Source organism: Theobroma umbraticum, unplaced genomic scaffold (genome assembly GCF_002168275.2).
Source record: "Theobroma umbraticum cultivar Fairchild unplaced genomic scaffold, ASM216827v3 scaffold_67.0, whole genome shotgun sequence".
NCBI classification, from domain to species: domain Eukaryota; kingdom Viridiplantae; phylum Streptophyta; class Magnoliopsida; order Malvales; family Malvaceae; genus Theobroma; species Theobroma umbraticum.
The window spans coordinates 7,411,187-7,425,838 of record NW_018397262.1 but is presented as its reverse complement, the minus strand read 5'-3'; the positions used below and the strand labels follow the sequence as shown (position 1 = coordinate 7,425,838).

Genomic DNA, 14,652 nt, shown 5'->3' with positions numbered 1-14,652 from the left:
CAGGAAATTTATCTGGCAATGAACCAACCCTGAGGTGGCTAAAAGAACAACCTGTCAAAAGTCTGGAAATGTTAACAGAACCTCATTAATGTACAAAAATAGAGTTAAAATGCTCTTTTATTCAAAAAAAGGAAAGTAATCATTGGGACAAAGTTATCGCCTGCCGATGCTTATAAAGAAGGCTACATTGCAGCTTGTGCTCTCAAATAGGTGACAGTTGCGGTACAGAGTAGCTTCAAATTATACTGCGATCTTCTTTCATTATCTTTTCTTTTCTCCTCCAATTTTGATCACTTCAAGATTTGTCTTTATCCATGTAAGCTTTGACTCCAACTCATCGCAAGAACTAATCCCTTCTCATGCAAAGTCATAAATTCTTAATATATTGATAATTTTCCTTGTTCAGAGTTAAGACAAAAGAAAATGGCCCCCCATTTATATAATCATAAAAAATTATATGCAGATATATACTTCTGAAAAAGAAATTGAAAGGTAGCAAAGTCATATATGAAAAGCATAATCAATTTGACATGTTTTAATAATATCCTACCTCATATATGGTTGGACATGGTGGACGCTGCCAAAAATAATCGGCATATTCTTAACACTTTACCAACCGAAAGTCACAAGCTCTGGTCTGCAACTTTTTCTTGCATTTCTCAATGGGTTTTTCTTCTTCATCATGTTCCTTGTTGAATCAGCACTTAGTTATCAGCTTTATCTTTAGCGTAACCACCATCGTCTCACATGTCAACGGATGCTTCACATCAATCTTCAGTTTTGGTGATTCCTTAACTGACACAGGGAACTTACTTCAACTTTCACTTTTAGAATCCAGCGAGCTTTCCCACTTTGATTTTCCCCCTTATGGACGGACCTTTTTCCATTCTCCAACAGGGCGATGCTCCGATGGCCGTCTGGTTATAGATTTCATTGGTATGTGTATAACCAGTTGAGTGATTACATGCTTTGACATTGGTCATGGTTACGCTATAGTTCCTCCATGGTTTTTGCAGCTGAAGGTTTGGGACTCCCGTTTTTACCACCTTATTTTGGAGGTCAAAATGGAAGACCAAAAAGCTTTCAGAAGGGTGTGAATTTTGCTGTGGTAGGTGCTACGGCACTTGATGATGCGTTTTTCAAAGAAAGAGGAATCAAGAACCCTTTTACAAATTTTTCTTTGGGAGTTGAATTGGGACTTTTCAGAGAAGTTTTGCCATCTCTTTGCTCATCTTCTTCAGGTAAGTTCTTGTATCCTTTCAGATTCTGTTTGATAAGAAGGAAAAGGGCCCGGTAGGGTAAAACATCTTCCACAGTTTACTTGTATGAAAAGGGAATTAAGTAATAAACTAATCAGTCAATTATCTCTTTTCATTTTCCTACCCGTTTTCCAAACAGTGAAGAAGCTTTGTCCTAATTCATTTTCGAGAAGGATGGGAAAATGAACTGGAAATTGAATTTCACAGTTAGTCTATCAATGAACCTTAATTTCTTGATCTTGCTTGGTTTCCTGCTGCTAATACGCCATGACTCACAGATTGCAAAGAGCTCCTCCGGGAGTCTTTGATTGTTATGGGAGAGATTGGAGGAAATGATTACAACAATGCATTCCTGGAAGGAAAAAACCCTGAAGAGATTCGAGAGTTTGTTCCTCTTGTTGTTCATACCATAGCTTCAGCAATCAATGTAAGAAACTCAGAGTGCCAGCAGCATACTAAAATAGTCACAAGTATTGAAGGCAAAATTTCCCAAAAACTTGAAAATTTAATGCTGGTTTTGTTTCAATTCCATTACTTCTATGTACTTGTTTCATTGGTTCAGTGGATCTGACATGTTGACAAAGTTTACTTGGCAATGGTGCAGGAGTTAATCGAGTTAGGGGCAGTCACATTTTTGGTCCCTGGAAACCTTCCAATCGGATGCATACCAGCATATCTAACATATTTTCAGGGTTCAGATAAAGAAGAATATGATCCCTTAACCGGTTGTTTAACATGGCTGAACCAGTTCTCTGAGTACCACAATGAATTGCTTCAGCAAGAACTTGATCAAATCCGCAAGCTTCATCCCCATGTCAACATCATTTATGCAGACTATTACAACATTGCAATGCATTTCTACCATTTCCCAGACCAATTTGGTACTTCCATAGTTTCAATTTTCTTACAAAATATATCAAGCTTATAGTATATCCAAACTAATGTTATAGAGGGATATTAATTAATTCTCATCATGATCATCAAATGTTGGCTCGTTTACATGAACTTTTTGCTCTTTCTGCATGATTCCAGGGTTTACAAAAACAATAGTAGCATGTTGTGGAAGGGGAGTTCCCTACAATTACAGCTCATCCATGGCTTGTGGTGATCCGCCATTGAGAACCAGCTGCGATGATCCTTCTTCATATGTTAGCTGGGATGGTTTCCATTTCACTGAAGCAACCTACAGATGGATCTCCAAGGCTGTGTTAAAAGAACTATTCACCATTCCTTACATAAACTGCTTGTGTCTTCCATTGACAGTGAACAACAAACTCATTAGTAGCTGAGATACTAAGGTGTTGAGTATTTATTTTCTCCGAATATTGGAGTATCAGATGTCAATTTAAATGAAAAAAAAATTCATTGGAATTAATTTGATATATATATGACATGCTAAAATCTTTGTTTCTGGTTTTTGGTTGATGATAATCAGCCTCTCTGGCAGTGATCAACATCACTTTTAATGAATCCAACCTACTTTGATTTGGAATGCTTATTAAATTCATTAAATCAAGTTATCTTTCCTTTCATCTTATATATTTTCCTCAATCAGCTCTTCGAACAAGGAAAAGAACTGTTGATCCATTTTGCAGTAGATGTTCATCATGCCTGCAAGCAGGCAAGAGTAAAAATACGATATCATGCTCTTTAATGAGAGTATTTCATTTTCTCCTCCCATGTTGTTGACTCATTTCATTGCAAAGATATTATGCATTTATCATTGAATCAAATGTTCGGACAACATAAGTTTTTTATATGAAAAAAATAGTTAAATATTACTTAAATTTGAAAGCAATCAGCCTTCAAAAGAAACTATCAAATGCAAGTAATAGGGCATTGCCATGGGGGACCGAGTTCTGCATAGGCTTCTAATTAGTTCTCTGAGCTTAATTTTAGAAGGTAGGTCATGGTGTGTTGGAGTTAGGCTCTGCTTGCAAAACCCCTTAGCGTGAAAAGTTAGTTATCATTTTGGAGAAGTAGTGTTGTGTGCTAATTACATGTCTTTTACTTGATGGTTATTTAATTTCTTTTATTTGGTGGTTATTTGATTTTTCATGTTTGTCGTGTTTGGCAATTAAAGCAAATGTAAGGGATAACCCACAAACGTAGTGGTGTGACAATACTAAGTAGTGTTATTTATTTTTTTAACATTATCTTTTATAAGGTTATAAAAATATAGTAATAATTTTTTTAATTAAAAAAAAATATTTTAATATTTTTTTAATATCTTTTAATGGAATTTGGGTTTTTGAGATGAAATGTCTATTTTAAAAATTAATGGACTCGTTTGAAATATTTACACTCCTTGATAACATAGCTTCAGCAATCAATGTAAGAAACTCTATCTCGACTTGCTGGAAATATTCACAAACTCTGAAAGCCAAAATTTTTCAAGAATTTGAAACATCAATGGAGACAACTATTGAGAAATATCACTAGGCAATGCGATGCAGGAGTTGATCGAGTATGGGGCAGGGACAATTTTGGTCCCAGGAAGCGTACCACTTGGATGCATGGGATCGTATCTAGCATTATTTCAGAGTTCAGACAAGGAAAAACATGACCCTGTAACTGGTTGTTTAACATGGGCAAACGAGTTTGGAGAGTACCACAATGAATTGCATCAGAAGGAACTTGATCGAATTCCGAAGCTTCACCCCCATGTCCACATTATTTATGCTGACTATTACAATACCGCGATGCGTTTCTACACTTCCCCAAACAAGTTTGGTACTCTCATAAATAGCTGTCTTATCAGTGTCTTTAACTCAATGATCATCAAAATTTGGGTTGTTTACCTGGATTTTTTCCCGATCATTCCAGGATTTACAGAAACTCTGAAGTCATGCTCCGGAGTGGGAGGTCCATACGGTTTCAATTCATCTTTACGTTGTGGTGACCCACCTCTGAGAACCTGCTGTGATGACCCTTCTTCTCATGTAAGCTGGGATGGTGTACATTACACAGAAGCAGCCTACAGATTGCTTTCCAAGGCTATATTAGAACAACTATTCACCATTCCTAATATAAATAACTTATGTCTTCCATTTACTGTTAACAGACAAACTTATCAGTAGCTGAAACATGGGTGACTGTTTATTTGACATCTTTTTATGTTCCTTTGTCAATTTATGGCAACAGATTTGGATTCAAAACAAAATCTCAATTTAAATTAGGTGAGATGTTACTTTCTGTTTTGAATTTTTATTTTTGTTCTTTTAGTGAATAAAATACATGTGAGTAGGAGTGGACCTAAGAATTTTTCTAATTGGTGTAGTTAGGATGATATTTAGAATTTTTTTTTTTCTCGATTCAAGATTTGTTGGAAAAATATTTAGATCAAATTCAATACAATTTTACTTAAAATAATATTGTTGAGTACCATCATTAATAGAAATTTGTTATTATTAATTGGGATTTGAGTCTTGTAAAACAGTTTCTCTTCGTTTAAAATATCTTACCACGACTTATTTATCTAAAATTATAAAACTTGTTAAAATTTACAATTCATTAGTATTAATTAAAATATTAAAATTAAATAAAATATGATCTTAGGTTGCAAATTATCAAGTTCAGATTGCTTAATGATTCACTACTATGTTTCTAATGTAAGCTATTTTGCAGCTGTTGCTGTCATTGATCCATCTAACTAAGCTTCTAAAATTTAATGAATTATCAGTACATTTTGGGGTCCTACTAAAAAGTTGGACAGGGACAAATTGTCTTATCATAATACCATTTGAAAATGACAAATCATACACACAATACTATATACAAAAAAGAGAAGCAAAGTAAAATTCAGATAAATTTTTTATATATAATAAAAATAAAAATCAAATAGTAAAATTATTAATCAAAACCTTAATTATCCAGATTTTAAGTCTTATAAAAATTCTATATTTTTACAGTTAATACTCTCGTTAATTCAATACGTTTTTCTCTTCTAATAGGTAATTAGATGCATGGAATTCAATTGCATATCATTGCAATCATAATAATTATGCAGACAATACTTTCAAAAATATGAAGTAAAATCAAGTTCAGAATTTTCAAATTAATTAAGAGATATAACATGTTTTCTATCTAACTTAGGATAATCACATAAATTTTTGACTTATTGATTGGTACGTATGTCTCCACATATATTTCCAAGGCTCTTATGTTACATATTTGCTCATTAGCAATTGCACTCTCAATCATGGCTACTTCTTCATCATTCTTACTCGTTGAAACAGCTTCCTGCTGTTAGCTTTCTCTTTGTCATAACCATCGATACTTCAGATCATGTGAATGGATGTTTTACATCGATTTTCAGCTTTGGTGATTCCTTCACCGATAATGGGAACTTAGTCCACATTTCACTTTCAGAATACAGGGAGCTTCCGCACTGTGCTTTTCCTCCACAGGGTAGGGCATATTTTGGTCATCCCACAGGGCGGTGCTCCGATGGCCGGTTGGTTATAGATTTCCTTGGTATGTATGTATATATATGTATAACCAGGTGAAATTAAATGTTTGATCATATGCCTTAACTTGGGTTTTATTTGTTTTTGCATGGTTTTGCAGCTGAGGGTTTGGGACTTCCCCTTTTACCACCATATTTTGGAGGTGAAAATGGAACATTACAAAACTTTCCAAATGGTGTGAATTTGGCTGTGTCGGGTGTTACAGCACTGGATTTTTCATTTTTTGAAGAAAGAGGAGTCCATAATCACTTCACAAACTTTTCTTTGAGAGATGAAGAGTGGTTGTTCAAAGATGCTTTGCCATCTCTTTGCCCATCTTTTTCGGGTTACCGTCTCTTTTGTACTTACCAGTAAAGAAGTTGTGTATGCCTGTTTCATTTCCAGTGAAGAAAGCAAAGTTGGTCTCTCATGGAAGTTCTCTCTTAAGAGCAAGAGGGGTTTCTTTATTTATAGTCGTTGAATGAGTACCTTGCTTTGATTCACGGACTGCAAAGAGTTCCCTCGGACTTCGACTTCGTTGATAGTTATGGGAATTGTCGGAGGAAATGATTACGGTTATGCATTGAAGCAAGGCAAAGAGTACGAGGAGGTTCGAGGGTGGGCTCCTCATGTCGTTCATAGCATAGCTTCAGCAATCAATGTCAGAAAACTCTCCCCCGACCTGTTGAAACAGCAATGCTGTTTTGGTTTACCTTACATTCTCTCGGAAACGCAGGAGTTGATCATGGGGCAGGGACAATTTTGGTCCCTGGAAGCATACCACTTGGATGCATGGGATTGTAGCTAACAATGTTTCAGAGTTCAGACAAGGGAAAATACGACCCTTTAACTAGTTGATTGACGCGGGCAAACGACTTCAGGGAGTACAACAATGAATTGCTTCAGAAGGTACTGGATGGAATCCGAAAGGTTCACTCCCATGTCCACATTGTTTATGCTGACAATCACAATACCGCAATGCCTTACTTAGTCGAGACTTAGTCAAGTGTAAATATTAATAATAAAAAGAATAATTGACAAATAAGAAGCATAATCTTAATAACCATTAAAAAGCATTCAGTCCAACCAACTATGGTATGTAAGACTGTGAATGGCAATTGTATTCAGCCTGCAGCAACATTGCCCATAGACTAGAAAACTCAATATCAAAAGGGAAGAGAGGTAAAGAGATGGGATGAAACATGAAAGGGAAGCAAAAGAAAAAAAAGGAAAAAAAAAAAAAGAAGAGGGAACATGACCCTCTCAGAGAAACAACCACAACATCGTACACCAGCCAATGAAAACCCACAATCTTAAAACATATCAAATAAAAGCAACACCTAGAGTGCCCTGGATCAGACTGGACCAGTTTCGAGCCACGGTACAGCAACCACACCTCACTGCAAAATACAATAAAAATAAAACACATTAAGCACAATATATATGTCAGAAATGTGAGCATAGACAAACTAGTCATTTCATTTGTTTTTTATTGACCTTCCTTGCAATTAAAGAAACAAAGGCTCAAAAAGATTCAGCATGCTTGCATTCTTTCTGCTTTTGCTAAGAGCCAGGAATAATTATGAAAGTACGTATAATTCATAAAATCATGTTTACCTGTTGTGGTTGTTGGTAAGCTCCTGGCTGCTGGTAATTCCCGTATCCAGGATAGCCCCCATAGTACATGTTAGGATCTTGGGGAGGAGGTGCATATCCATATGCTTCAAATCCTTGAGCATATCCATAATATCCACCATTCCACTGGGCCTGATCTGGTTGAGCCTGAATATATATAGCAACAGATTTCCCTCTTAGTTTGCAGAAATATATATAGCAAGGTTTTAATTGCAAAATACTATGATTTTAAATACAAAACCTGTTTGCTAGAAGGACTACGTCCCCATGAAAGTCGAATGTTTCTTCCTCCTAACATGGTGCCATTCAAAACTGATAAAGCTTGCTCTGCGCTAGTCCTGAAGTACATCATATTGCAGAATAAATTAATATAATATAATAATATTTCACACACTTAAATATATGGAAGTATTTTCTGCTTACCTGTTAGCATATTGAACAAAACCACAATGCTTGTTAGCAGGAATTTTTACATGAACTACCTCACCCAGCTGGCTAAATATTTGTTTTAATTGATCTTCAGAAACACTGGGATCCAAACCACCGACAAATATCTGCATTTAAGCATGTAAGAATTCAGTTGACCATACCATGAAATAAAGTATATTAATAAATATAAAATGGCTACCCACTGTGGTATTATTTGGATCATTCTCGCCAGGATTTCCTTGAGTATTCTGGTAAGAAGCTGCAAATGACAAATACATGTAAACTACCATTGAATGAGATGATAAAAAGAGCTCATTGCTTCTCAAAACTCAAATTAAACATTGTTGAAAAAAGCAAAGCATTAAGATAATACACTTACAAATACTAAAAAAGTTCAAAAAAATTTCCTCCATGGCATGCAAAAGAACCAAAAAATAAAACCACCAGCTATAAATCACTCAAAAGTTACAATTGCAACCATAAACATCTTTTGGGTTACAGCAACAATTACCATTAAAGTTAAAAGTATCAGATTAAATGGATTTCAACAGTAGCCCAAAAAAAAATCATTAACTACACTAAACTCAGGGAATCAGTAAAGGTCATATTCTTTCATTAACCTTTTAAAATAGCATGAAAAGGAGAAAAAGGAAAATTGAAATCAGAGACTCAACTTTTCTCCGCACTTGACATGAAATATTTCCTTTTTCTCCTTTCTTTCACCTATTTTTTGTAAGGGAGAGGGGAGGGAGGGAGGGAGGGAGGAAGTTGCCAGTGCTAAAATAGATGATTTGCAACTTCAACGTCAAAGATTATGTCTTAGTAGAAAGAACCTATCTGCTAAACTAATTTCAGAAATGTTTTAACATTCTCTGCATAGACAGAAACCTATAAAGATTATATTAGTCGCCACAAAATGGCAAGATGAAGAACATATTTAGAAACTAAGGAAATTCTTGTAAACTGAAGTGACACTAAACCTCAAATGACCAGTAGAAAACAGAATGCCTGGAAAATGCAATATTAATACTGGTAGATTCATACGCAGCTAGGCATTCACTATTTAGGTTTAGACAATGAAGCATGGACAAGTGATCTACTTCCATTGAGGTTAAATCCATTAACCGAAAATGCCTTTAACTAGAAGTTCCAGGTTTCTTTCCTGACTCAATTTGTCCTCATTTGTAACAAAGCAATACAATGAGGACAAAGTAGTTACTATAACTTTAAAAAGAAGCACAGATTTAAAATGCAATAGAACAAAACTTGCCCCAAGGTTCATTAACAAAATGGTGCATGATAACATGCACAGTACCTTTACCCATGGCTGCTTCACCTAGTTTCGAGCATTAGAGCTTGAATTTAAAGGAAACAAAAGGGAGTGCGTAAACATATGCAAGTATCAAAAGGGAACTGATCTATGATGAAATTAAAAAACAAAAAAGTTTCTGGACTGGTAAAAGAATCTAAAGAAAGATTTAAAGGAAACATGTTGGGAAAACTGAAACAAATTGAACTTGACTGGAATACTTAATAAGGAACTGGTAAAGTAATTTGCGAATGTAGCACAAATACTGCCACGTGAAAATGAAGCTTACGACATAAACAAAGTAACTGACCTAAAATGAGGCCACGCATTAAAGTGGAATCATTTCAGCTGATATCAGTTCCAGGCCCCCCAAAATGAGAGCCTCTTGGTGTCCTGCTTTAAGACAACATGAGTTCTATATAAGTTTGTGAATGTTTTAATACAATTAAACGTGCCCAAGTCTACAAAGGCAAACTGGAAGGAAATGACTTGTATAAATCCCGCCAATCTTCTAGTGCATAACTGAAAGAATTTGAATTTTAAGGACACTGTAACAACTAACAAGTAACAACTTCAACTCAGAAAATTAAAACCCAAAAATAAAAATAGAATAACCACCAAGCATTCAACTTGTCAAGTCAAAGTACTCTAGGTTAATCATGGCAAATAGAAACTATAAAATCCAAGCAACCTTCATATAGAAATCAAGATAAATAATGAACTTAACATAAACCACAAGATAGTACCTTTCGGATACTGCTGACCAGTGACTGGCTTCTTATTAGCAGCTGGACCAATCCGCATTGCCCTTGTTGAACAATAAATCCCGTTCATTTCGGTCATGGCACGAAGCTGCTCTGTTTCATCACCAAACCTCACAAAGCCATAACCTTTAGACCGTCCTGTAGTCCTATCAGTGACAACTTTGGCACCCTTCACAGATGGGTAAACAGCTTTAAAAGTCTCTTGCAACATATAATCTGAAACATCCGCAGCCAAATCCCCAACAAAGATTGTGTAATCAGGACCCTCATCTTGCCTCTTTTCCCCATATCCAAGTGCCGCCCAATTCAACCTAAAATTCTGCTCAGAATTCGGCATTGGCACCCCATTATACGACTGCAAAACCCTCTCAGCTGCTGCACGTGACACAAACTCGATAAACCCATACCCCTCTGGTAGCCCCGTTTGCTTATTCCTAATCACCTTAGCGGAAGCCACCTTAAAAAACCCAAAAAATATTAAACTTCCTTTAATTACCTTTTACTGAATTTTTTTTTTTGCTTAAGCGGTTAAGTTTAAAAGGAAAAGAAAGGAACTACATTTAAATAACAAAAGGGAATAATATTTTGATTTATTAAAATATAAATAAAGTTGCGAATTTTATTAGACTATATTTGCTCCGTTTAATTAAATTTTATTTTATTTTTACTATTTTACTATTTACTTAGGCACTCTTAAATCTTTTTTTTTTCTAAAATAATATAATTAACTAATTAATTACCTCTCCGGTGTGAGCGAAGATGTTGATGAGGTAATTCTCATCCATCCACTGCTGAAGATCACCGATCCAGAGGGATCGAATCTCGCTGGAGCCGGCGGTGGCTGAACCGGCGGGGTACTGCTGCATCTGACTGGGCGGAGGGACGGGTTGCGGAGCCCAACCGGAAGGGGGAGGAACCGGCTGACCTGCCTGCGGTTGTTGCTGCTGTTGCATCATCATCCACGGCTGCGACTGCGGTTGCTGCTGGTACTGCTGGGTTTGAGACTGATCAGCTGCCATGGACTGCGGCGGAGCGACGCCTCCTGCTGGTGGTTGTTGCATCATACTCGATAGATAGACAGAGGGAAGAGAATCGAAAGATCTCAGAGACAAGGGAAACCCTAGGTGGAAATTGAAAATCTATGGCTAATTTTTTTTTTTATGGACCAGAGGAGGCTTATCGGGGTGACACGTGGAGAAAAGGAATTGGGTGGAAGTAATGGGCTTTTTGATTTGGCAAATCGTGTATTGGTCTTGGAATGGGCTAGATTGGGCTGAGTTTTGGGCTCTTGTTCTGCACTTTTGTTAATAAAAAAAGTTTTAAAAAGGAACTTTTGTAGACAATTGAAATTTGGTCTTAATAACAATAGGAAATCTTTTAAAAAACTAAAGTAATTAAATAGAATTGAAATTTTGAAATTTATTAATACAATTTGATGGCATAAAAATTAATTTTAATTTATGTTTTTTCTCTTATGAATTTTATGACTTATAATTATGATGATTTAAAGATGCCAGTAATAAACTTTTCTTAATCTATTAGATAGGAAAATTTGTTTTATCATCCCCCTCTTTCTTGTCATCTTTGTTCTTTATTGATTTTTTTGGTTGAATAAACTCGACTTTCATCATTATTTTTAATAACATTGTAGAGTTATAAATTTTTTTTGAAAATAAGAATTGCAAATTTTGAATTTTAAACTTTTCTCAAATTTTTTTTGAATTTTTAATTTTATATAATATTTTAAAAATAATAATCAAAATTGAGTTCATTAATTTGACAAAAAAAATAGATATAAACAAAATGGGATGGAGATAGCATGTATTTGTAACAAGTTCCCTTTTACGAATATTTTTGCCTTTTCTTTTTTTGCAAAAAATGAGTAGAAAGAAAAAGGCAAAATAAAAAGAAAATAAAATATAAATAGCAAAAAAAAAAACATAAAAGCATCAAGCTGGTACGAAATGTTAAAAAATAATATTGAGCTTGTATATGGAAATTAAAGTTTAATTTCCCATGTCTTGATTTAAAATACACAAATAATGATAAGAAATAGAAGAATTTCAAGCTTGTTCTTCTACTTATTGTACATATAGAGAGTAACATAACATTGATCGGAGAAATTATTGAAAGCAAGTGATCCATTCGCTTGACAACTCTACAAAGCCAACATCTAGACCAACGAAAAGCACAAGTGATTAATAAAGGTTAGCACAAGTGAACCACCAAAGCTTGATTAGGACTTGCCAAACAAGTGAAAGAATCGAAAGAGGAAAGTAGCTTTTGTTTTACCTGTGTTTAGTTGATGGCCCCAACGTAGCCATTGATGTTTAAACAAGCCTTCGCAACTCCCCCTGCAATCATCTCATAGTTCTTCCTTGTAAAGTGGTAGCTCACTCCTTCGGTGCCTGTACCATTTTATGATCTTGGTGTGGACAACATTTTGAGTAGTGACTAACCCTTCAGTGGCATCTTGCTCAACTAGTCGCGATGCCTTTTTAAACAATTGAAACAGTGAAATGTAAAACAAAAGTATTAATGTCTCATGCTATGAAGGAAAAAGAAAAAAAAAGACATTATAATTTATAAACATTTTGGGCCAAAAATTCTTTAAAAGTAATGGAATCATTCACTAAAAGTGATATTCTAGATCAATCTTTGGTTGCAGTGTACTACTCAATCATTTAAGTGATTTAAGTAAAGAGTTTGAAAAATTATGCAGAATAATATTATTAAAGACTCTAATTGCCTTTGCACATATCAAATAAAAGCTTGTACTTAATTCACTAATCAATAATAAAAGCTCTTAATCATCAATAATGATTATGTTGGGAGGATAAGGAGAATGAAGAAGGTACTTTTAGTTTTTGTGAATAATATTCCTGCAAGAATCCATGAAGATGGCTTCAAAGGATTTTGGATAAATTTGGAAAGGTTGTTAATACATTTGTAGGGAGAAAGAGGTATCCTTTTACCATATTTGGATATTTTAATAAAGCTTGAAGAGCAGTCCAAAATTTAAATGGAGTCTAGCTTCTGAACCAAGGATTAGAGGTCAATATAGCTAGCTATGTTAAGATAATTAAAGCCTCACACTAGACTCATTGATAGTAAAAACTAAAAAATCTAGGTATTTTTGTGACAATTTCTAAAACTTTGACTTTTGAAACTTGGAAATTTTATATTCTTTTTAATCGAAACAAATTTTGGTGTTGTAATATGATATGAATACTTCAAATTGATTTGATTTTATCATTGAAAATAATTCGGGTTAAGATAAAAGTATCAAACTAGTAGGGAATCTTAAAAAATAGTCTTATAATATAGATATGACAATTTGTTTTATCATCTCCTTCCATCTCATTATCATTGTTCTTTATTGATTTTTTTTCGTTAAAGAAACTTGACTTCGCTCCTTATTTTTATTTTGTAATTACATCATAATGTTATAAAATTTTGAATTTTGAACTTTTCAAAAAGTATTTTTTTAATTTTAAATTTTATATAATATTTTCAAAAATAATGATTGAAATTGAGTTCATTAATTTGACAAAAAAAATCAAACAGATATAAACAAAATGGGATGGAGATAGCTTGTATTTGTAATAATATTAGGTTTCCTTTTTTTTGCAAAAAATAATAGAAAGGAAAAGGCAAAATAAATAGAAAATAAAAAATAAAATCGCTAGAAAACATAAGATAAAAGTATTAAACTAGTAGGGAATCTTAAAAAATAGTCTTATGATATGGATAATCATGGAAACGAAATGTATGATAAGATAAGAAAAGGAAATTAAATTGAACTTACTAATTCTAAGTGCATGTAGAAATGATCCAATCCCTTCACATAATTCTTATTGTAAGCATTATCTACTTGACTTGTAGAGGGAAATTAAAGATTTAAAATACAAAAATAAGAACAAGAAACAAAGGAATTCCATTCTTGTTTTCCCACTTCTTGTACATATAGAGAGTAACATAATATTGATTGGGTAAATTATTGAAAGCTAGTGATCCCTTCTCTTGTGAATTCTACGAAGCCAGCATCTTGACCAACGAAAAACACAATAATAAAGATTAGGTGAACCACCAAAACTTAATTAGGAATTGGCAAACAAGTGAAAGTAGTCTTTGCTTTACCTGTGTTTAGTTGACAACCTCAATCTACTCATTTATGCTTAAACATGCCTTGGCAACTTCCCCTGCAATCATCTCATAGTTCTTCCTTGTAAGGTGGCAGGTCACCCCAACGCCGGCATCCCCCGGCACCAAATTATGGTCTTGATGTGGATTACATTTTGAGTAATGGTAGTCCCTTCAGTGACGTCTTGCTCAACTAATCGCAATGTCTTTTTAAACAATTGAAGTAATGAAATGTAAAACAAACGTATTAGTGCCTCCTGTTACGAGGACAAAAGAAAAAATAAACATTATTATTTATAAACATTTTAGGCAAAAAATTTATTAAAATTGATGAAATCATTCACTAAAAGTGAGATTCTACACGAACAATCATTTGAGTAAATTTTTTTGAAAATATTTTAAGTAATTGAAGTAAATATGATTAAAGACTTGAATTGCCTCTGCACATACCAAATAAAAGCTTGTACTTAATTTAGTAATCAATAATAAAAGCTCTTAATCATCTATAACGATTATATTGGGAGGATTTGGAGAATGAACAAGGTATTTGCACTTTTTGTGAATAATATTCTTTAGATGTGTGATTGTACAGGGTATCCTTTAGATGTGTGAAATAGGCATATTATAATTTATAAGCATTTTAGGCCAAATTCATTAAAAGTGAT

General features: G+C 34.1%; 2 protein-coding genes, 1 long non-coding RNA gene and 2 pseudogenes across 5 annotated transcripts; 3 read left to right on the top strand and 2 right to left on the bottom strand.

Annotated features, from left to right (window-relative positions):
• The first annotated feature begins 436 nt into the window (after positions 1 to 436).
• On the top strand, positions 437 to 2,670 carry LOC110418957 (GDSL esterase/lipase At1g28610-like). Its single transcript, XM_021431788.2, has 5 exons — positions 437 to 936; positions 1,017 to 1,241; positions 1,538 to 1,686; positions 1,864 to 2,140; positions 2,292 to 2,670. Exons 1-5 carry the CDS (start codon positions 663 to 665, stop codon positions 2,546 to 2,548), a joined length of 1,182 nt encoding a protein of 393 aa, XP_021287463.1. The 5' UTR covers positions 437 to 662; the 3' UTR covers positions 2,549 to 2,670.
• Positions 2,671 to 3,103: 433 nt separating this feature from the next.
• On the top strand, positions 3,104 to 4,339 carry LOC110418895 (GDSL esterase/lipase At1g28610 pseudogene; annotated as a pseudogene).
• Positions 4,340 to 5,285: 946 nt separating this feature from the next.
• LOC110418894 (GDSL esterase/lipase At1g28590-like) lies at positions 5,286 to 6,709 on the top strand (annotated as a pseudogene).
• A 32-nt stretch (positions 6,710 to 6,741) lies between these two features.
• On the bottom strand, positions 6,742 to 10,970 carry RBP45A (RNA-binding protein 45A). 3 transcript variants are annotated; one of them, XM_021431786.2, is made up of 7 exons: positions 10,585 to 10,970; positions 9,827 to 10,301; positions 7,975 to 8,030; positions 7,766 to 7,896; positions 7,584 to 7,680; positions 7,325 to 7,489; positions 6,742 to 7,107 (listed from the first exon to the last, which is right to left on the bottom strand). In XM_021431786.2, exons 1-7 carry the CDS (start codon positions 10,906 to 10,908, stop codon positions 7,105 to 7,107), a joined length of 1,251 nt encoding a protein of 416 aa, XP_021287461.1. In that variant the 5' UTR covers positions 10,909 to 10,970; the 3' UTR covers positions 6,742 to 7,104. The 3 variants fall into 3 exon arrangements, 2 of the variants coding, with proteins under 2 accessions (XP_021287461.1, XP_021287462.1); XR_002445430.2 differs by lacking the exons at positions 6,742 to 7,107; positions 7,325 to 7,489; positions 7,584 to 7,680 and adding an exon at positions 9,391 to 9,473 and having other exon boundaries at positions 7,813 to 7,896; XM_021431787.1 differs by lacking the exons at positions 6,742 to 7,107; positions 7,325 to 7,489; positions 7,584 to 7,680 and having other exon boundaries at positions 7,762 to 7,896.
• An 865-nt stretch (positions 10,971 to 11,835) lies between these two features.
• LOC149527043 (uncharacterized) lies at positions 11,836 to 14,107 on the bottom strand. The gene is made up of 3 exons (XR_016351430.1): positions 13,985 to 14,107; positions 12,137 to 12,338; positions 11,836 to 12,017 (listed from the first exon to the last, which is right to left on the bottom strand). It is a non-coding gene; the product is annotated as an uncharacterized LOC149527043 (long non-coding RNA).
• Between the last annotated feature and the right edge of the window lie 545 nt (positions 14,108 to 14,652).

Excerpts from the sequence above, each read along its gene's own strand:
- LOC110418957 (XM_021431788.2), top strand. The coding sequence starts at position 663 with ATGGGTTTTTCTTCTTCATCATGTTCCTTGTTGAATCAGCACTTAGTT. Across the intron at positions 1,242-1,537 it reads TCTTTGCTCATCTTCTTCAG|ATTGCAAAGAGCTCCTCCGG; the intron begins GTAAGTTCTTGT and ends CATGACTCACAG. Across the intron at positions 2,141-2,291 it reads CCATTTCCCAGACCAATTTG|GGTTTACAAAAACAATAGTA; the intron begins GTACTTCCATAG and ends GCATGATTCCAG.
- RBP45A (XM_021431786.2), bottom strand. The coding sequence starts at position 10,908 with ATGATGCAACAACCACCAGCAGGAGGCGTCGCTCCGCCGCAGTCCATG. Across the intron at positions 10,302-10,584 it reads TCTTCGCTCACACCGGAGAG|GTGGCTTCCGCTAAGGTGAT; the intron begins GTAATTAATTAG and ends GGGTTTTTTAAG. Across the intron at positions 7,490-7,583 it reads GTAGTCCTTCTAGCAAACAG|GCTCAACCAGATCAGGCCCA; the intron begins GTTTTGTATTTA and ends ATATATATTCAG.